Source organism: Betta splendens, chromosome 19 (genome assembly GCF_900634795.4).
Source record: "Betta splendens chromosome 19, fBetSpl5.4, whole genome shotgun sequence".
In the NCBI taxonomy this organism is placed as follows: domain Eukaryota; kingdom Metazoa; phylum Chordata; class Actinopteri; order Anabantiformes; family Osphronemidae; genus Betta; species Betta splendens.
In genome coordinates this window covers 4,053,722-4,076,067 of record NC_040898.2, presented here as the reverse complement: position 1 = coordinate 4,076,067, position 22,346 = coordinate 4,053,722, and the positions used below count along the sequence as shown (strand labels likewise).

General features: G+C 43.2%; 1 protein-coding gene across 1 annotated transcript; it reads left to right on the top strand.

The window, feature by feature from the left end:
* Nucleotides 1-8: 8 nt before the first annotated feature.
* Nucleotides 9-20,661, top strand: cpped1 (calcineurin-like phosphoesterase domain containing 1). Its single transcript, XM_029135030.3, has 6 exons — nucleotides 9-204; nucleotides 2,473-2,691; nucleotides 10,543-10,715; nucleotides 11,428-11,556; nucleotides 11,720-11,852; nucleotides 18,947-20,661. The coding sequence occupies exons 1-6, from the start codon at nucleotides 141-143 to the stop codon at nucleotides 19,189-19,191; spliced, it is 963 nt and encodes a 320-aa protein (XP_028990863.1). The 5' UTR covers nucleotides 9-140; the 3' UTR covers nucleotides 19,192-20,661.
* The last annotated feature ends 1,685 nt before the right edge of the window (nucleotides 20,662-22,346 follow it).

The window sequence follows — 22,346 nt, the reverse complement described above, 5'->3', positions numbered from 1 at the left end:
TCTTCAGTCACAAACAGGCATTGTAGTCGATCAACGATCGTCTCCGGCGTTAGCTAACCGTACACACAGCTGGAGCCTCAAACACCGGTGCCCTGGTAGCTGCACAAGTGTTGGGTCGGAACGCTCTTTGACAGAACCTCATGGCCGAGAGTGAAAATGTCTTTCTTAGGGCAAAACACCGAACTTTCAGCGGACTGACTGAAGGTAACCGACTGTTTCAGCAGATTTAGCCAACGTACATGCTAACTCGTTAGCTAACGCTTTCGCGGACTTCTGTGTGACACAAACAGTTGTTGCTGCCGACGTTTACACACCGGAGAGAGCCAACATGTCGCTTAACAACCGCTGCTGTGTGGTTTAAGCATTGATTTAGTATATGACACAATAACTAGCTTTCGTTTAGCGATGAATAAAATGAGCGACAAAATACTACAATGAGCTAAAAAGTCATAACTAGAGTCATATTGCGTCACAATCACCTGACAACTAATGGCAAATTAATGTTGTCGCAAATTATTTAGACTTTACTTCGAGAGTGTTTCACCACGTCAAGATATAACATGTTATAACATAGTTATACCACCACATGGACTATAGTATGACAGAATAAGGTAACTGAAGGGGAGAAACTGCAGAAACCAGCCTCTTTATGCTGTCATCTCGTGTGATGATTAGTTCTGTTTGGGGCACATCATCTGCCACCTGAGAAATCACAAATAGAATTTATGTTTGTAGTGGCGTTCACTCAGCACAGCCACACAGGGCTATTGCCTCTTATCTCCTGTCACGGGAGATTTGCCAGCTCCTGCAAGTCCTCGCGTCATTCTCTTTTTCCTCCGTCTCTGAAATAGTTCACACTCCGGGCTGCAGTGAGACGTCGTACTATGAAGGATGCTCGGCGTAACCAAAGAGCATGCACGTTTTGCATGAGAGTGCGTCGCAGCCTCATGGAATCTTAACGGATTGCGTCCAGTGTTAAGGACACTGACAGAGGATGATTAATAACTCAGCATTATGTCAAGGTGTTTGCACTACTTACCCACTTGCTTACCTGTGGGCAGATATCATGTACATTTATTTATTTATTTATTAGTATATTTATTAGTATGTGTTGTCGTTTTCAGTATTCAAAAGAAAAGAGATGCAAAAGAACAAAATGTGTTGGAAGTGTTTGATCTGTTTTCAAGACAGGTCTCCCCTAGGTTGTGCCAAGACGTAAATGCTAATGGATTATCATAGACAGCTGAGGAAAAGTTAGGAATCAGCCACAGCAGGAAACATAACATAATAATTGAATGGTAATTGCAGCAGTTTGAATTCTGAATCCATCAGCAGTCCCCTATTGTGTAGATCAAGACCAGGGTAATTTGCACTGAAGGCACTGAGAAATGATTTTGTTGAAGAAAGCATGGTGATGATCACAAAAATAGAACCTGTTTCCTCTTGTGATATCATATCACTGTTAAACTTGTATTCATGTTGTTCTCATGAGCAAGGCGTCCAGTTGCTCTTTCTGTCCTCGAACATGTTCTTGGTGAAAGAATTGGAAGAGTGATACATGGAGCCCATGTGAAACATTTCCACTGGTGAAGCCTCTGCCCAGCGACTGTGGTGCGTAAATACAGCACCGCTTCCACATCTTCCGGAAAGTCAATTAGTGGAGTAGAAAGCTATTGTTATACCTGATTTTAGCTTTTTTTGAGCAACATCGGGTGGCTCCATTTCCACGTCACTTTGCTGAGCGGCACTGAGTGCCTGCTCCTGTTTGTTACATGAAAAGCCTGGTACATTTTGCATTAGTGATTAATATTTGTAAGGTGATTAGGTTGCAGGGTTCTTCAGTTTTGTAAAAAAAGCATAGTGAGCTTGTAAGACTTCAACAAAAGGTTGTATTTTACGTCCTCTTTTCAAGGCCGTTCGTCCTATTCCTAAATCCCGATCACACTGCTTTCAGACAACCAAGTGTTAATTTGATTCCAAGAATGAATCCTATGTGATGTGGTTTCTACATGAAGCTTTCACAGCAGGCCTTATGCTGCCGAATGACTAATTCTGTGATGACATCTAATCCTTAAAGCTTTAATAATTCTGCTCATTCCGACGTGCAGCGTTCCGTGACAACTGTGACCAAAACATATTGAAATGAAAATGTTCAGATGCTGCCTGAATGTGAAGTTAATACCTGGCAGATAAATAAAAAAAACACAAATCTGAGACTGAACAATGATTGGACTTCTCTTTGCTGTTCTAGCTCTTTAAACTGAATCTAACATTCTGTCAACTAAGGCAACCTGAGCAAACACATAACCCTGTGCTTGTATGAATGGGTGACAGAGAATCTCCCTCACTTACTGTACTGATTCTATAAATCTCTTGTTTAAAAATGTAGTCAGGTTTCTGTCTTATAATGTAAATAAATATATTTGCTTGTCCAACATTCCCTCATTTCATCTTTAGTCTGTTTTTTTACAGATGTGGAGCATGAGTGGACGGGACCATTTTACTTCATTCAAGCCGCAGACCCTCAGCTCGGGCTGATGAAGGCTTGGAGAGACGGGGACTGCGATGGCGGAGGGGACGAATGGGCAGAGGAGGTTGAGCTCACCAAGCAGGCTGTGGAGGCTGTTAACCAGCTCAGGCCCAGGCCCAGGTTCATGGTGCTGTGTGGCGACCTGGTCCATGCAATGCCAGGTACTGTAGGGTCAGAGCACGGAAACGGTCTCATGTCATATATAAACCCTTTTTGATTATGGTAATGCTCAACAGCTGTTCCATTGTAATGAAAGACTGTTTGAAGCAGCTAAGGGGCTGTACATAAACTTAAAAGCACACGCTCATTATGGGAACAAGCCACAGCAGTGAGGAGAGGGTTCCAGGCGTATGGACAGTAAAACCAACATACACATAATGTGAACTCACAGGTGCCAGTTGTGTGAGATTTAACTCTGCTCAGCCTCTCTCATTTAAACCAAATGATACAGGTCTCGGGGCATCTGGCGACCCAAGGCAGTTCATGAATATTGATTTCACACACTATACACTGTTTTACTAAGCAGTCGGTTTCGGCCTTATTGGTGTTCTAGCACGTTGACAAATTACCCAAAGGAGGTCTTGCAAGTTCAAATGAGGCAGCCACCTCCCAAAGATGGAATATTGGTGAAATCACCAGCAATCAAACTAAGTTGTGTCTTTGATTTCCTGCTTAAGCCACAAAGCTACAAATTGTTCTCCCTCACAGATTTTTTGTAGGACTCACCCGATTTACTACCAAAAGATAAAAAGGGACTAAGGGAGAAATAAGAAGTATATAAATAATTCAAACAGTTGTCTTGAGCTTTATAAACAAAAGTTGCCTGTGTCACTGATTAGCACATTGTCACCTAGTCTCAGCTCAATATGAATCTGTCCTTCCATTAAACACCATTAGTCCCATTTAGTGGTGAAGTGTTTGTTTATATATTAAGACTTTACAAAGAAACTCTGCTAATTCTTTTCAACTGACTTAAAGAAGCATTGGTGAATGAATGGCATATACTACGAAAAGCTGTCTCCCAGCTGTGAAGGGACAAATTCACAATCTTTCTGTCTTTCAATCTTGTATTATTATTTTGGGATGTGAGGTCAGACCCATCAACGCTGTTGAAGCCTGGTTCTGCTCAATCAATTTCCACTTTTCATTTCTGACTGGCCCATCTTGTGATAACTTTCTGATTAGCCTAGTATGAAAGGAGCTATTATGACTCCTTGAGATATATTTATCATAATAGCAAAATGTGACAGAAATATTTCAAAGTATAACCATTTTATGCTTTTTCTGTCAGATGCAAAGTAGACATGCAGTGTAATCTGGTGGGTTTGGGTTTCACTTTGGAAGGCAGCTGTAATTTTAAATTGTGGACTTGATACTTGTCAGTCTGATGCAATGAGGATTTTGGCCATTGATTAGATTTAGAATTCCTTCTTAGGCTTGTTAGGATCTGACCTCACACAGTTCATGGTCATATTTGTAAGTAATATGTAAATAAAACGTAGTGTACACCAGTTTCTCTACCAACGCCTTACGCTGTAAGACTTGTTAGATGGCCCATAGCCAGCACAGCAGATCGACATCTTGCCACACTGACAGCTGCTTTCTCCAATTTACCACATGCCTTCGCTATCTAGCCAGGGAAAATAGGTTTTCGAAATAGAACTGGATTTGAGAAGAGTTGGATACCTCCAGAAATTGCTGGTTGAGTAAACAAATAATCATCCAGCTCCTAATTTCCCACCTTGTTTGGAGCTGACACACTGCGCTTGACTCAAGCTATGTTCAGTTCTTCTCCTGTCCGTCTGTCTGTCTGCATTTCTTTTTGTAATGACAAGGGATATGATAATTATTACTAACAAGACAGGGCATACCAAGTAGTTCCACTTACAGTACAAAGTAAAAGAGCTTCTAGAAATGCGACCCTATTCACGCATTTCCTAATGGACGACTGACTGCGTAGATTGGCAGACATTAGCAGCTATTGAACGCTTTTATAGAAGTGACCGTAATGAATTGAGTGACTGCGTCGTAGTGTGCATGCTTTCTGATGTCCAGCTGCCTGATTTGATAACGTAGCAGGAGGAACAGGCTGGCAGGACCCACTGCAGAGTTAATGTTCAGCAGAAAGAGCTGCGAGCTGCCAACAGATGCAAACTACCTTTGCATGACAATTAGGGAGCTAGCACGAGGAGGCTGCCAGGCCTGAAGGAACGGTCAGAGAGGCTGAACAGAATCTACACATGAAATTCTCTCATTGCACCGTGTTTGTTTACAAGTTTAAGTGAACCATAGTGAAGTACTATGTCTGGATGGATGTGGGTTTCGTATATATAAAACGGAAGCTAAATATTTAGTTATTCTGTGTACTATGTCATGCTCAACCTGTCCCTGGCCCTTGTTTATAATAATATAACTCAGGGCAAACTATTTGTATGCAACACAGATTTGACTTGGCTTAGCCTCATTCCTTGCTCTTTCTTGGCTTATTCTGTTTTTTGGGTCACGGTGACCATCAGTTGTACTGTAGCACCACACAGACAGCCATGAACCCTTCCCAACGTCTCAAGGGGCCTTTCTGGAGGTCTATCCTTATCATCTCATCACCATGACTGCAGCATTTACAAGTCATGGCCGCTGTCCACTTTGCACATGGCCCTCTGATCAGTCTCATTTAAAAGTCACAGCGGGCTCCATTTCAGCCGCACAGCAGGACCGTAGACAGTGTAAGCACAGGATTTAACCGCGAGGCCTTGGGGACCTTTAAACGTTGCCGCGTCAGCCCTTGTTACCGTCAGCCCAGAAGAGCAGGTTGAGCGTGCCACCCTCATTACTCACCACGTCCGTCACTTGCCTGGCAACTGGACTGCTGCGTCGGGTGGGAAGTGATATTATAGCAGAAGCTGCTCCTCCCGTCTTCCAGCTGACATTTCCCCTTAAACTGTTTATTTACACTACGGAGTGAATGGGTGGCAGCCAGGGAAAGATGGCTGTCAACCGGCACTGTCAACACTGCTGCCTGTCGGCGACAGGAAATTGGCATCTGTATTTTTGTTCTTACGGATTTCATTCTCTGTCTGTGCTTTGCGTCGGGTCTCGCAGTCTTTGTTCCTTTCAGTCTCTCAGTATATCGTCTGTCTATTGTCTTCAGTAAACAGCTGTGGTCTTATGCTTCATGACACACTGTATGATGGCCTCTATTTGCTGACGCGCACACACACACTAATTTATTCTTACTTCGATTGAACTGTATGAAGCATCTATAATCGTCATTTTGTAGGCAGGGCATCTGAAGGCTAAGTATTGATTCCAGTTTATTAAATATACCTCCTTATCCAAGAGTTGATAGCAACGCGATAATTAGAGGCAGTTGTTGTGTACATTGGATTGGACCCTGATAGACCTAATTTGCATCCCATCACCCATCACAGTGGTCTACAAGGAACATCTCTCTTCAAAAACCAGACAAGCTCGTGTCATCCTCAATAAAAACTGGCCAGTGTTTGCTTCCACAACAGTTTGTTAGTTAGACCCCTATTGAAATATAGTACCTTGATCTAAGTTCCCTGTCTCCAGTCCAAGTCAAGCCCCAGGAGATGTTTTCTCATCTTTAGGACTTTCTTCATTCTCCCCTCTTTCTTTGCTTCTCACCCACTCTCTTACTCTCTCCCGTGTCTATCTCTCACTTGTTTTTAAAGCTGACAAATGAAGGTATAAAGAGCAGGAAGATGGGGAGGAGTCAGAGAAAGGAGGGGGGATGAGTGAGATAGCAGGCTGATTAGATTAGAGAGAAACATGCTGGACCTAATACTCTCCTAATGAGCACTACAAAGGTTTCAAGCTGTATCTCAAGGGGTTCATGAGGGATGTTATGTACTATACAGCCGCTTGTGTGAACACATTGGTGTAAAATTCACAAAGATGAAGTACAGGTTACTTTGGGACTTCCCTGTTCCCCTTTCTGTCACTGGAAACATGTTTAATTTCCATTGAAGGCAGATAAAATAGGTCTCAGTGGGATTGTGAAGCAGAGTAGATGAGAGTCCGATGTATTGGCTGCCTAGGGAGAATTTGTTTTTGGCCGCATAGACGCATTTTGGATATTTCTAGTCTGTTAGCAGCGAGCTTCTGTGTGTGTGTTTATGTAATAGGTTCATCGAGTGGCCTGTGGGCAGTAATAGGTTTCTAAGGGGGTTAGAATCTGCCAGGAGTGTAGGTCTTCAGAAAGGTCTTTTAACAGAGGCCCAGGAGATACAGTTCATATGCTGTGTGTGGAAAGATCCACTTATAAATCAATCTAGCTTTCTTATTTAACAGCTTATCTAAGTCCAGTTTGTGGTGGTACCAGGTAAAAAATGGTATCCCAGATGTGCCGCCTTAAACGTTTGATGTATTGTGATTCAACAGCCTCCAATTATAGGTGGCACTTGGACCCATGGCAGCTTGGCGCATGTCTCTTGATGTTCAAAGCCTCACTAATGCACGGTTCTTTATTGTTGAGTGGGTCTGGTTAAAAGAAATCAATTACATTAAATGTTATTTGTTTATTTGTTTATTTTCATAGTGCCCATTCACAACAAAAGTCATCTGAAGTTGCTTTGAAAAGAAAACACTATCTGAGAGTAATTCCACTTGAGAAAACCATTCAATGCGTAAATCAATTTGCCTTGTCAGCTCCTCAACTTCAATTCAATCTTTAGTGCAACAGAAGCGATGCTGAACTCTAGAGGACGAAACCTCCAGCAGAGTCAGACCCAAGGTGGTTATCTGCCTCGACTGGTTAGGATGAGGGGATAGAGAAAACAGGACAGAACAGAGTGGGACGACAAACGGCAACAGAACACAGACAGCACAGTGGACCCACAGCTTCAGGACCAACTATACCAGTAGACAACTGGAGACGGAAGGAGATGAAGTCTAGAGGTGTATATCTGTAGCAGCTCCACTAAGAGATGTTTGAGTTCTAATCAATCTTAAGCATGGTTTTAAAAGGGTTTCATCTTCTTGAACCTGAACTACTACTAGTATGCAGTGTTTGCAGCTGACCTCTAAACTGGATACCTTTAAAACTACATTCTCATCATCAATATCTGCCTACATTTCTTCTGGTCAAGATAATGTGTTTTTTATCATTGGTTTGTTTACATATTTGTTTGGGTTTGTTGAATTAATTCAGAATTTATTAAATACCATGTCATGTTGCTGGACTGCATGTGAAAGGTTGTTTGACAGAGTTAATGTGACCCCACTTAGTCAGAAACTCTCCACCAATGCCGCATCAGCAAAACACGCCAGTCCTCGCGCATGCCTCGGTTAGGCACAAATAGCTGTCCCCCATGTTAAAGCTGGAGTTGTTTAAGTGAAGAAAGTGTACATGACAGCAAGACCCCACACAATATAGCCCACTGTATATGCAGTGTCGACAGCCCGTCTTTAGAGGCAGCGGTAGGAAGTGATTACAGTGTTGGAAGGACTCGCTGAGAACCTGCCTACAGTAAGTCTCCTGTCAAGGCTTGAGAATCAGTGTAGCACTCTCATTAAATGTCCTGGAGCTCCAGAGAGAGGGGAGTAGCATTGTGTTTTTGTTTCTGTACATCTTGCTCCGTAGTCCAGAAGGGGAAAGCAGAGCGAGCAAATGTTTCACATCCTCATTTTCTCTTATGTAAAGTTGGTTTATATATAAAATTAGCATACATGCAGAATTTTATATATTTGGTTGACTTTTTTGAATTGCAGTTGAACTTATTGGACACATATTGGAGATTTATCAATTTAATGGACCCATATTGCTCAGAAGGAGTAACCATATTTTGTTAAAATCATCCCATTTATCAGAATATGTGGAAGCAGTGAGACGAGGATAACTAACCGGGGGAGACTGAAATACAGAAGGGTCTGTATGGAAGGAGATGAAAAGGCAAGTGAGCACCTGGAAGAGGCTGCTGGAGACCGTGGGCTGAGAGTAGTGACGGTGGCCTGCAGTGTTGAATACTCTCCAGAAGGGGAGAGACGAGTGAAAGACACGGAACAGGTCCCCCTTTAAAGTTAGGGGCTGCCACAGCTGTACTGATGTAGCTCAAACCAGGAAGCCGAGCTCAAAGACCATGAGGGGCACACGAGGGAGGAAGACCTGCACACACAATTAGCAAATAAGACAAAAAAGCTCCACATAGCAACACAAGGCTCTCAGTTGACAGTTGAACTAGTACCTGTTTGATGAACTGTGGGAGATAGTGGGCTTCCTACTGGACTAAAGCTGCTGTTGGTGTGAACCCAACATGATCTCTGAGCAGCGTGTTTGTTTGGTACTAGTTTTGGCTCAGTAGGGTCCATTCTGACCGGATCGTGCTGCGTGGTTTGATCCAGACCAGGCCGCTGTATCCAGCCTGTGGGTTCTAGGAAGGCAGGGGGAAATAAACAGATAAAACGAGATTATGACCTCTAGAACCGCTCCCTCCTCACACACTCAACCAGCAGAACCCAGATCATGTTAAGGCTCATCCTTCTTCACAAAGATATAAACATTTATATTTAAATTAGGATTCAATATTTTTAAAATTCTTCGACCAGGTAGCTTAATAAAAAGGCAAATTAATTGTGTTGCTGTTTTTTTCAGACAGAAACTGGCTGTATTTAAATATAAAAAAGAGAAACACAATGTTTCCAACCTGCTAAAGTGATAGCAGCATTAGAGTAGCTCCGTGTTCTAACCTGACTTCATTTTCATGGGCGGTTTTGTTTGTACGTAATTGCTGCAGTGGTCACACGTTGTGACTGTGGATGTCCAGGTTGTTGTGAACTTGGCTGGTAGTGCTTTCATTAAGACTTCAGCCTGAGGATCTGTTGTTGAAATGTGCTTGGTAGAGTCTGGGGGGGGGGACTTATGCATTTGCATAACGAATCAAACAATGATGTGCTTTATGCAAAGTGATGCAGCTAAAGCCTCTTCAAGAAATTGTTGTCCTCACAAAATAACAATACGAGTTTAGCTTTTTAATAATGTCATAATGCTGCTTCTGCCACAATGTTAAGTATTTCATGGCATTTCACTGTTCAGGCACCAGACAATGGAACCCAAAATAAAACCACTCTAAACAAATTAAACCACCTCATTGAAGCTCGTAGCATATTTTAGCATTGCACGTTGAATACCTACAGAAAATCAAATCTTCCTTGGAGCAGACGTTTATTTTTGTTATTTTTATTAAATATTTAAAAAAATGTCTGGTAATACTGTGAAATGTTCTTGGTTTATCCTCAAATCCTGTTTTATTTAATTAGATTCTTTTAATTATTTATTTCAATTTATTGAGGCGTGCTGTAAATGACTGCCTATTAATTGCACGCTCGGTGGTAGATAATCACAGACTTGCTAATGCGTTAATGGCAGCTTGACATGCGAGTGAAGATTTTTATAGCATTTATTTAATTGTTCTTGTTACACTTGATAGAATTGATACAGAATCATATGTGCGCTTGCACATGCCGAACAGTTATGCTCCAAACCTGAATTTAACAGAACATATATTCTATTCTCCTTTAGTATTCAAGTTCTTATGTTGTTTTGACAGATGAAGGCCCGCAAGGCACTTATTTATCTCTACATTTAATAACGTAATACCTGCGACTTTAGCGCAACAAACCAATTGTAAAGATCTCGTAAGACTAATAACCTCATAGCTCACACACATAATCTGTCAAGATGCAGCCTTGGCGCGGCTTCACAGAAAGGTGTGCTCAAAGTACACACTGGGAGGTTTCAGCCAGACCTCATCATGCCAGTAACCATGGTGATACAAGCTTGAGGTATACCGAGCATTGATCATTGTCTGAGCTGTCATCACTGTCATCCAAATAATCCAGAGTCCCCTGAGGCTACTCTCACCTGCATGTCAGCATATACATTTTTCTCATTATTGTTTTGTGTATGTGTTTCTGTAAACACTGGCTAATCTGTCATTGATTACAGCCTGTCTTTCACATTTTGACAGTGAATATCCTTTATGTCCTCTTAGACACCCAATTCAGAGAAGGCCAGGAGCGGGACCTGAAAGCTGCCTTGAGTGGGACAGATCCCTCCATCCCACTGGTATTTGTAAGTGGCAACCATGACCTGGGCAACACGCCTAAGCCCAGTACAGTGGATCAGTACTGCAGTGCTTGGGGGGATGACTATTTCAGCTTCTGGGTAAGCACACGCCTAAGACATTTAGTAGAAGCACGGCATCAAGTTTCTTTTCTTTGTGTTTGAATTCAATTTGACAAAGGGGTGAAGCGGCAAAGTCTGGACTATCCTGTCTTTTATTCTGTACCGGAATGTGTGAGCTGAGCAGAGTATGAGCAAGCGGGGAGCAATAGCAGGTGAATTTAGGACATGGCTGTAGGAGGGAAGAGTGTGCCTGTGGCCCCTGTATTTCACCAACCCAGAGTGCACAGTAACAGCTGCCTCTCAGTCATTACAATCTCAAAAACTTAGAGGTAGAAAGTTCAATAAGAAACATACAAATAATGGCGTTCTAGCTGCATTTTCCAACAACCAGTTCAAGAACCAGCATGTATTAAGATGAATGTCATATTGGGATGGACAGTTTAGCTTTTTTAAAATGAATACAGTATATAAGTAATATACCACATGGAGGGTGACCCGCGCCACCCACACAGAACCCCCCAGGCAGAACTGCAACAGCCACAGAGATGACACCCGAGGTCAGAACAGACCACTGTTGGGTCAACGTTGTCCACCCTAAATGAATAACTTACTTTTAGAGATTACAAATATATAGAAAGAAGAAAACCTCACTTGATCAAGCTTATTCATTCTTATATTGCAGCACATATGTTGCTCTTCTATTGTGAAAGGTGATGTATGTAACTAAGCTCTAGCCACCTCTCTGTTCCAGGTGGGTGGAGTCTTTTGCCTGGTTCTGAACTCGCAGTTGTTCTATGACGCCTCGGCTTGTCTTCAGTTAAAGGAAGCCCAGGAGGCGTGGATGGAGGAGCAGCTCAGCAGGTTCTCCTGGCCTTCAACGGTATTACAAATCAGTCACCACATTTAATTTCCATATGGTTTACAAAGAGGCCGAGCTGGCTAAAATCTTCTCTTTCATTTTGCTGGGTCTGGACATTGCAACATCAGCTGTATGAAAACAGTTGAATTATTGTGTCTCATCCCTCAAATGTATCTCTGCTCAGGTTCCCAGACCCAAACACATACTGGTGTTCCAGCATATTCCTCTGTACCTTAAGAGCCCAGATGAAGACGATGACTACTTCAACCTGCAGAAGGAAGTCCGACAAAACCTCCTGGACAAATTCAAGAAGGCAGGTGAGCGACCACTGTCCAATGTTGTTATCAGAATTTACTACCTAGGTACAGATGTAGTTTTTGTTTGGAGCAGTGTCCAAATAATATCCAGCCTGTAGTTCACTATTCAGCGACCAGGCAGCGCATTTTCATCCTTACTCTAAAATAGCATAGCAGGGGAGTTGACCTGTGAATTGTTAACCATAATTCATATAAAAAAATAATAATTTCTTATCTTAGGAGGTGTTTCATATATAGTATTTAACCAAACATCCATTAATCATTCTTTACACAGCTTTGCATGTCCTGTAATTACAGTAATAGGCTCTCTGGGTCTTGATTAAATCATAGGTTTAGATTTTTACTTTTTGTGTCTCCTAAAGCATTGATGTGCAGCTAAACTGCAATCACACATACATTTTGTATAAGACTCACGTACTATAATTGTGTCATGAAGTTTTGGAATAAATTTGAAGCTTCCTCATTTACAAGCACCATACACCATACAAAATAGGGTCTGTGGTTGTGAACAGTCTTGGCCCAGTAGTCGGCTGGTGAAGCCAAGGTGGGAATGAGTTCTCAACACCTACATCATTAATATGTGCATGCATCAGACTTTAGAGGCGTGTTTGTTGTGTAATAGTCTCATTAACAGTAATGTACAAGATTTTCAGGCTGCGCACAGCTCAGTACAAAGTTAAACAAAGTCTGGATGGTTTGAGCAAGAAAATAAGAGAAAAATGATTATTTTACCAGCACTGTAATACTTTTTTTATCCAGTCATTATCCCAGTAGGTGTTTAAGCCAGTTTGGTTGTTTTGGTCTGATATATTTTGTCTCTCATTTGAGAAATTGCTTCAGTGAGCTTCAGATTGCTCCACCGCTTAAATAGTTAGAAGGCAATTTGCTCAGTGCTGTTAAACGTAGAAGCCGAGTGTGTAAACGTATTGTATGCAGATAACATTCTCTGCACAAATGGGCTTTTTCACCCTCATTCAGTGTTCACACATTCGTCCAGCGATTCTGATTTCAGCCTACATGGAAGACATGTAGTATATGAACCGTAGTAGAGAAATGGCTCATTCATAAAAGAACTAAAGGATTTAAAAAGCTGAAAATGTGATGAATCGTCTTTGTTTCCTTATATGCAAGCGTAGAGAGGAGCAGTTTCACCTCAGCTGTACCCTTGGTCTCCAAAGTAAAAGTACAACTCTTTGACAAACGATGACCCCCAGGTGCCAAAAGCCACAGCATGACGCAGCCAATCTAATATAAAAGAACTACATAAATACATTTAAACCGTGATGAATACGATAATAGATGAAAGACACAATGCTTTGTACTGCAGGCTGCCTATCACTGCACACGCATTTAAGTTCACATGTCTAGGTTTGTCGGTTTGTCACACTGAATATTCTGATACAACCAGCGACTTTTGTCATTTATCTACAACGGGTCAGATTTCACTTGTCATGTTTATCTGTTTTCTCCAGTCTTGTCACATTCCGTGCATAACAATGAGCTAGGACAAAATGTCAAGCTCTGTCGCTGTCTCTGTCGTGTATTTCTTGTTCATTTTCTGGTTAGTCATCCTTTTGTAAAACGTATATGATGATTCGTACACTCTGTGCTGTCAGTTCATGATCATTCTCTAGCTGTATATTCTGACCACATACAGTACACGATCAGGGTCAAATACTGAGCCAGAAATGACACATGGGGTAGAATGCCGAGCCACAGGCTCTAATGTACCTCCATACAATCAGAGACGGCTTCGTAACTCAGCAGGACGTCGTTCACAGTATCCAAAACGGGTTTCATCTGACCACAGAACAGGTTCCCATTTAGCCTCAGCCTCTTTTAAATGAGCTTCGGCCCAGAGATCGTGTTCACATGCAGCTTTTTTTTTTTACGTGATGCGCCTTTAAGTTACATTTGTGGATTGCATGACCGGGCTTTATTATTTTTTATAGCCAGTCATGACGCTGACCTGTTGTAATTAGCTGATGAATGCCCCTTTGTTTGTTTGTTTGAGATTTGTTGCCACTCTTTAAAAATTAGCTTTTGCAGTATTTGCCATCATCTGACATGAGATTTGCAAAACATTGAATTGTGTTATTTGTTATCTATGTTTTGCACATGGTCCCAACCTGTCTGGTTTGGGGTTGTAGCTTAGGTACAGCCTCACAGTGATGCTAGCATGGTTATATAGACTTTACTGTATATATATATGTGCAGTACAGATGCTTTCACATAATTCACCCACATCAAAAAAGAGCAGATAGATTATTACTGTACTGTATACATTTCATGAAACCAAGTTTACTATATGTACTAAGAAGATGTAAGAAGATGGAGTTGGCCCTGCAGGGCAAGCAAGCGCCTGGTAAAAATATCCCAGTGGGTTTAAAGGCAAAAACAATCAAACCGTGTATTTGTTGTGTATATGTTGTTTACTACACACTGAACAAAGACGAAGCGTGTTTGTGCCCATATCTGTGCGGTGAACAGTTGTTTCATCTCATCCATGCTAAATTCAGTCTCTTCTGGCCGTACAGTGGCCACGGTAATTTGTTTCCTCCTCTTTGCATTCTGTATTTCACGGATCACCCCCTCCCTCTCTCGGGCTGCCCTTACAGCTGCACCATGTGACGCGAAGCCTCCAGATGTGCTCTTAGACTCGTAACAGTAAGAGGCATCGTCTTCGCACGTGCACCGCTCCATCCAGTGGGGCTCCACGTATTGTGAGGAGCAGATGAAGCATGGTCATGACATTTTACCTGTGATTTTCATTAATTTAAGTAGTTATGAAGTATGTGTCATATACAGTTTCATTCATGTCATGCTAACAGCTGAGGGAAAACACTGACTTACCCATGTATGTTAAAGTGCTTCATGAAACAAATTTTCTGAACTTTATAATATAGTTTCCTGCAGACAGGACAATGCATTCAATAGATTTTCCCTGGCTGAGGTACAGTAGTTGTTGCCATGCTTCTACCCTTTTCGTGTTGGATGAGGGTGTCAGGAGATGTTTGAGTAATTGCAAAGGTGTGTGTATGCATTTTGTCCATGAAACACAATCCAGTGGTGCAATTGGCACATTATCTCTGCAACAACGCTGCACGTGGGGAAGGTGCTGCCCCACTTAGTCGTCCTCTGGCTCATCAGAGCAAGCAGTTCCACTCTGAAAGCTGTTTACTGCATCCCGGCTCATATTAATGCAACACTATCTTTGTGTGACAGCCCTCACTTGGCCAAGTAAAGTATTGCATCATTTCTCTAATTGCACAAACTATTATTGTGATTCCACAGTGATTTGAATATGATATTAAATCCTGGCTGTTATTAATTTGGATCACGCATCTGATTAGTGAACATCACATCCCCCTGGGCTTCTGCTTGATGATGACATTCCAGTCAGTACAGTCCAGTATATTTGCTGATAACAATCCAGCGAAACACAAAGGAAGAAGATTACGTCTCGGCTGCTCAGTCACTGTCCCATCATTTATCATAGTAAACAATGTTCCCTCAGGCTTCTCCTCCTCCTTCAAGGTTTTCATCCAAAGCAGGATGATTAGTGAACCCACACACACACACACACACACACGCACGCACACTGCTGCTGCTGCTGCTGCTGCGGTTGTTCACCTCTAAATCCTGTACACATACAAAAAACAAAAGTGCAGCTGTAGGGTTTTACACACGCGTACTAATTAGAGGCAAAGATAAGCTGCGCCTGCTCTACGAAGCCTCTCTGTCTTCCCCTCTCTGCCTCTCTCTCCCTTTCGCCGCCGGCCGTCTTTATCAGCAAGGGTCCTACTCCATTCAAAAGTGAAGACGCATTTATCACCCACTTGGGATTTGATAAGAGGCCGTGCTTAAGCCTTTAACCCCATTGTTTTAATTATGAGACTAAAGAATTTTGCCTTTTTGTGTCTCACTTTCTTATTCTCTCGCTGTGTATCTTGTAGTTTCTCCTGCAGCCAAAGCAGGCGGTGGGGGGGGTTGTGATTTAACACACTCCAGGAATTCTAGTTTGAGTAAGGTGGAGTTATTCTGTATTCTGCCAAAAAAGTGCATTGCATGTGTTTGCGCTGTCCACATTGTTGCAATGAGCCAATCTTCCGTAGAAATCTGTGTCTGTGTCAAAAAGTATGAAACAAACCTAAACTACTGTGACAGTTACGGTAAGAGCCTGACAGCTCAGAGTGATTTGTAGAACACAAAGGCTGAAAAAGTCATAGAATCTTTCTTTTGTGCAAAATTATTAACACGCACGATACTAATGCATCATGAATTATGTCTGATCTGCGTTATAGTGGCGGCTGCCCTTCAGTACAAGCACACACGTTGCATGTTGCTCCAAAACCCATCAAACACACAGATGGGCGACGGCTTTGTTTACCCCGAGGAGGAGGCATTCAGATAGGGCCCGAAGCGTCTCCTAAAGGTGATCGCAGAAAGCAGGTCAAGACCGGAACCGAGCTCTGCAATTAGGAAATCCAATCTCGCAGCTGTAAACGAGCGACCGTGAGATGAAAGGGCGATTATGGAGAGGTGGGGGAGGAGGAGGGGGAGGGCAGAGTCGAGGAACGGGGCGCAAACATCAAACGAGTAGATTAGGATACACGTGGCTTCTGCTTCCTATGACGCTTCATGCTCAGTCGCCACCATTATCACATACTGTAAATGGCAAATGCTGTTTTGGTTCGGCCCGTTAGTTAAAACGAACAGCGCCATCTAAAGGCAGTAAACGTAACAGAGGCTGCTATTGGACATTCATCTGCTGAAATTGATCCTGCTAGAATCGCGGCAGTCACGTGGTCCAATGTCTGGTTCTCTCACTGGTTGGATATGGGAGGAGCAGCATTCTGACATCCACGCGCCGTCCCTTCGAGGCTGGGGCCGTCAGGGGAGGACTTCCCACCAGGCCACCGGGCTGATTGCACCGCGAGGCGTATCCGAAGCGAGCTGCGCTGCTTTAATTGGAGTTAAACGTCGAGGGATGAGTCATGGCCTGCGCTTCGTGGCTTCCTCCCGCTCTCTTCCTGGAAGGGGGCCGGCTGCAGTTATTCTGCAGTTATACGCTGAACTCACAATCCACGACCTCCAAAGCCCTTCCTTCCCGCAGAGAACCCTCCGCAGGTGTTTCCACCCGTCGCGCCTCTTCTCTCGCCGACGCTGGGCACTGATTTAGTCGCTCAAACCAGCAGCCGTTTGTTGTTGATGATGATGATGATGATGATGATATGTTTCAAGCCTGGATAATCGAGCGGAGCTCACTTTTGCGTGTATTGTAATTTTGAACATGTTGGACGTTCTATCTGCTGCACTTGGGTTCCATCTTATTGGGACTCGATGTGAAGGTCTTTTAGGCCTATTATTGAAGGTCTATATTCATATACAATTAAAAAATCCATTTTACATTTCAAATGTTCCAGATTGTGCTAGAACAAAACCTCGCCCCGTCTGTTGTACCAGCCTCTTATTTTGTGCCGCTTCACTTTATCAGAATCAAATTTGCTGAGATTATGTTCACACCAGCAGTTGATTTAATTCTGTTCTTTTCCCTCAGTGGCTCCGTACACATATCGGCATTGGCCTCAAAAGGTCGGTGCCAGTCACTTGGTCACTTCTATTATAGGGGAGCAGTTATTTCTTCTGTTGCTGTGGAAGCACTTGTGGGGGGTTTGAGCGGGGTTCAGTTTTGTGCATTCTTTTCACTTTCATGTACACGATCTCAGCTGAAATGCCTGTTTTGGCATTTTCTGGCAGACTGTTTCTGAGGTCAGTTTCATCTCCTGACTACATGTCAAAGTAGCTTTCAATATATATTAAAAATGCTTTTCTCAGAGTGTTTTTTTTTTAGCTTCCAAGTGGCTGGCCTTCTAAATCCTACGTAAAACGAGCCATTGGAGCATGATGACTCATTTCTACCACATACAAAGTACTTGGGGCTTTAGTCCACTTCAGTTCTATAATAAATGCAGCTATATGTGAGAAGAAAGTTTGTCACCTTTAATGACAATCTAACACAGATCCTGTTCTGACTGGACACATGGGATTGGTTCCCCAGAGGGATGTACTGTAGGACCTGGTTCAGGTCCAGGATTTGTATGTTGAGTTACTCCAGCTTCAGTCATACATACTGTCAAACACATTAAGGAGTAGCTTCTGTGGTCTACAGACACAAAAGGCATTTTTTAACTGCATTTATATAAACCTGCACGCATTTATGACCAGACCGTTGAGTCCGGCCACCGGCCACACAAGTCACAGGAGGCCGCCTATGTGGACCCATGTGTGTACACACACACACACGCACGCACACACACACACACACACACACACACACACACACACACACACACACACACACATATATTGTCTATTAGCCCTGCGTGTGCAGCTGCTGCCTTCATGTAGCGCAGTGTTAATACAAATGTAGGTCACGTTTGTATCCTGGTAGCACGTGTGCTTATGCAGAGCGCCGGACTTGATGGTTCAGGGCGATTTCACCGTGCTGGCGTTGGAGTAGCATCAGTAGTGGCTTCAGAGGGATCTTCCTTGATCCTCCTCATCTTTGTTGTGCAGATTTCTGGGACAGACTGGTGTCTTTCTCGTGCTTTTCCTTTTTTTATATCTTCTCAGCCGGGCATCTCTCTGAAGCAGCCACGTTCCCCTACATGGAAACACTTTCAGTTATATAATAGAGCAGCTTGTTTCCTCTGCCAAATGCACAGACGCACACATGGACACACACACACACACACACACACATACACACACACACACACATGCTTTAGTACTGCAAGTAGACGTCTCCAGACATGACCACATCTTAGCCATATCCTATTGTTCTTTTCTCTAACACACTCCTGATAGTGATTGATTAGTTTCTGAGCAAAAGTGGAAAACAAAGTCACAGACAAATCAACCTTCAGACAGCAGCCCCGCTCATTTTTCACCCCTCATTCAGAGAGAAGCTTGTTTGGAGTGTCCTTGCAAGTGGGCATTGATTTAGTGCCTTAGGACTGAGTTTCACGTGCATGAATTTATGTCAAAAACTGCAAACCACTGACTTTTGCCTCCCTCTCTCCTGGGCGCAGGCGTGATGGCCGTCTTCTCCGGCCACTACCACAGAAACGCCGGGGGGCTCCACGGCGGCCTGGACATGGTGGTGAGCTCGGCCATCGGCTGCCAGCTCGGCACCGACGCCCACGGCGTCAGGGCGGTGGTGGTGACGGCCGACCGCGTGGTCCACCGCTACCACAGCCTGGAGCGGCTGAGGAGCGGGGGCGTGGACGAGGACCTCAGGGCGCTCCTGCAGGGTGACGGCCCACGCGCCGTCTAGATTTGGGTCGTCGCCGCCTTGTTCGCGCCGCTTCCTTTGCCTCTTCCAGTGTTCGGAGGCTGGAATATTGCTCAGCACCACTCTAATCTCCATATGTTTTGAAATATCAAGAGATTTATTTTCAGACAATAGCTGAGAAAGGAGTCATTTAAATCTATAATGGTGATATATTACAGGTTGTGCAGAGAATCTCTTTTAATCCTCCCTAAAAGATCGACCAGTGTTTTTAAAACTAGTAGAGGTTAATGCAGACCCAGTATTGAGCTGCTAATGTGGACTGAGTTTACTTTACTGATCCTGCTACTACTTTTTGCTGTTGCTGCGGTCCATCCTATGCAAACTAATCACCTGATCGTGCTGTTTGACTGACTTGGAAAATGTAGAGCTGGCTGCTGACCTGGGTTTTCTCCAACTGTAGCTTTACTGTTTCATTGATTTTATGATGAGAGATTATTTTTAATATTTGCGTTAATTGTAACGTAATTTAACTAATGTTTTAATTTCAGTATAATTTCTCCCCTTTAGTAGCAACTTCTCTCCACAATAAAATCAGCCTCAATGAGCAGCTTCGGTCGGAGCCAAAGTGTTTGCTCTCACTGATCAGTAAGATTAGCTCCTAAATGCTCTATTTAGTGCCAGCACGGGAACGAGGCACACTGAAGATTAACGATGTAAATAATCAGAATGTATCTACACAATAACGGAATCTTAAACATTTTACCATTCATTTAATGAAAATCTCAAGGATTATAGCTTTAACGGTGTGTTTTCAAGTAGTTGCATTTATACAAATCCTGATGACTTTCATATTCATGTGTACATCTGCTTAAAGGGAACTTGGCAAACACAGTCTAAAGGCCTGAAACGCTCTTTAAAACGGCCCTTTTTGCAATAATCTGGCTTTGTTGTTGAGGCCTAAATGAGTTTACTCGGTTACACTTACCACACGCAGACTCCCAACACTCACCCTGACTGACTGGGGATATAAAAGAGTTGTCATAGCAACCCTTTAGCAACACATCTGTGTGCTTGTGCGCGTCTCGGTGAGAGCGAGAGTGACACTATTGTTGGAGAGAGCGCGCGCATGATCCCCGTCTGTGTGCGTTTGTGCTCAGGTCGTTACTGTACCGAAGGTGATTTTCCACCAGCGACATGATCGCTGACCTCATTTCACACCGACAGATTCTGCCTTTCCTCCAAAAAGTCAGCATGTGATGGAGGGAGGAGAGGGTGTCTGAGAGGAATGGATAATGACTATGATGTGTGAAAGATAATTCAGTCCATCTCCTTCATTTCCTGTCTGCGATAGAACCTTATGTCCTTGTCTATTTTTATATCCTCATGGTAGCGGAGGCCAATCAGATCATGGGAACATCACACACTTTTAGAATTGTTGAGAATGAACATACTGAAAACAAGGACTGTGGTACCATTGGTTGTATTTTTATAATAAATGTTGGTTTCATCTAATGACTCCAGTCTTTTGACTTTTTTGTGTCTCCCAGTGCTTTTAATCTTGGACATGTAGAGAAAATAGAATCAGCAGCCAAACAACTACTTCTCATGTGCATCCGCCTGTCGCTCTGTGATGCCTGACCAAGATCAGCTCGCCATCTTTTGTCTATTACAATCGGTTCTATCCTTGTTAACCTAAGCTGTGTTTGTACTTCCGTCAGTCTGATGGTAAAGCGACCTGCTCGATCGAAACCAGAGATGGATCTGAGAGCTGTGAATCGTCTGCATCGGTGCATTTTAAATTATCTTGCCTTTACCGAGGCAAAGGAAGACAATTACAAACTTGAGGAACATTAAACAAGAAGTGGATGAAATTTAAACAGAATCACGTGCTTCACCCTGTTTGTACAAACTGACACAAACTAACTGAGGGAGAAGTTTACTTTCCAGGAAACGCTAACGCCGACATGTTGTACATTCATTTTTAGCACTTATGATAAGGAGAGAACTTTCACATTGCTCACACTGGATGTGAACTGATAGGATGAGTCAACAAAGGTGTTCGGCAGCGACGTGTTCGTCTATAACTTGAGTCAAAGGCTGCGCTTCCTGCAGCTCAGTCACACGCTGCCAAGGTTCTGTTAACTGAGCTGTCATACGATTTTACTCTCGGCATCAGACCCGTCTCCGTCCCGCTTCTTCAGCGGGAACTTATTCTGTCCCACGTTTCCATTTATTCTGCTCAATTTGCTCTGAATTGTCCCATCGCCCCCTTGTTAAAGCCCATAGAACGAAGCCTTTCGCAGCCTCTGAGCAAACAGATTAGATTGTAATCAAATCAGTCAGTTTCTGATGCAAACTAATCTCAGTCTCAGTTTGTTTGGGTGTCAACATGACACTTTATGAAAAAAAAAATTAAAAGCTTCCTCAGTTCTGATCTGGCTGAATGAGCAAGGCCGACTTCGCCATGTACTGTGTCTGTCACTTCAAACCAAGTCTCGTTTAACTTGTAATTGTCAAAGTGAACACAGCGGATCTAGAGATGTGTCACCGGCTCTGCAGAACAAACAGATGATACAAATCACGCTGAAATATCAACATGTTTATCTTGTACTGAATCCAACTGACACGCGCTGCTTATTGATTTGAAGTCATGTGTTGTGTTAAATCAGACCCGTTCGTCCCGTTTTTTTTCCTGCTCTCCGTCCTCACAGGACACCAGCTTTCAAGAGCGACTTGGGGTCAGCGATGTTGGCCTCTGCTCTCGGCTCCGTTCCTGCAGGAGATTTTCTTTTACTGTGACAGATGAAAGCTAGTCCCTGTTTATTGATCCGAAACGCTGCTGCCGAGTTCTCCAGCGCTCGTACGCACACGCACGCACACACACACACACACACACACACACAAACGCGGACGTTAGCACACACGCACACGGACTACACAGGAAAGATGCTTTCATCAGCTGCCTGTGAGTAAAATCCACATCCCTGATGTTGTACCTCGGTGTTTTTCCTCATATGAGAGCGCACTTCAAGTACATGTGGGCTCAGGTCAAAGGTCAGATGCTTTCAAACACACACAAGAGGCTTATGTGCAGCTTGATAACATGAGGGGGATGTTAGTGTTTCAGGAGTGAGCTGGGTAAATCACCAGAGACACAAACAGAAGCTTTTTTCATGCGTGCCTGAGTGTTTTGGCCG

Bases quoted from the DNA above. Each gene is read 5' to 3' on its own strand.
- cpped1 (XM_029135030.3), top strand. From the start codon at position 141: ATGGCCGAGAGTGAAAATGTCTTTCTTAGGGCAAAACACCGAACTTTC. The intron at 205-2,472 runs GTAACCGACTGT...GTTTTTTTACAG, and splicing joins TTTCAGCGGACTGACTGAAG to ATGTGGAGCATGAGTGGACG. The intron at 10,716-11,427 runs GTAAGCACACGC...TCTCTGTTCCAG, and splicing joins ATGACTATTTCAGCTTCTGG to GTGGGTGGAGTCTTTTGCCT.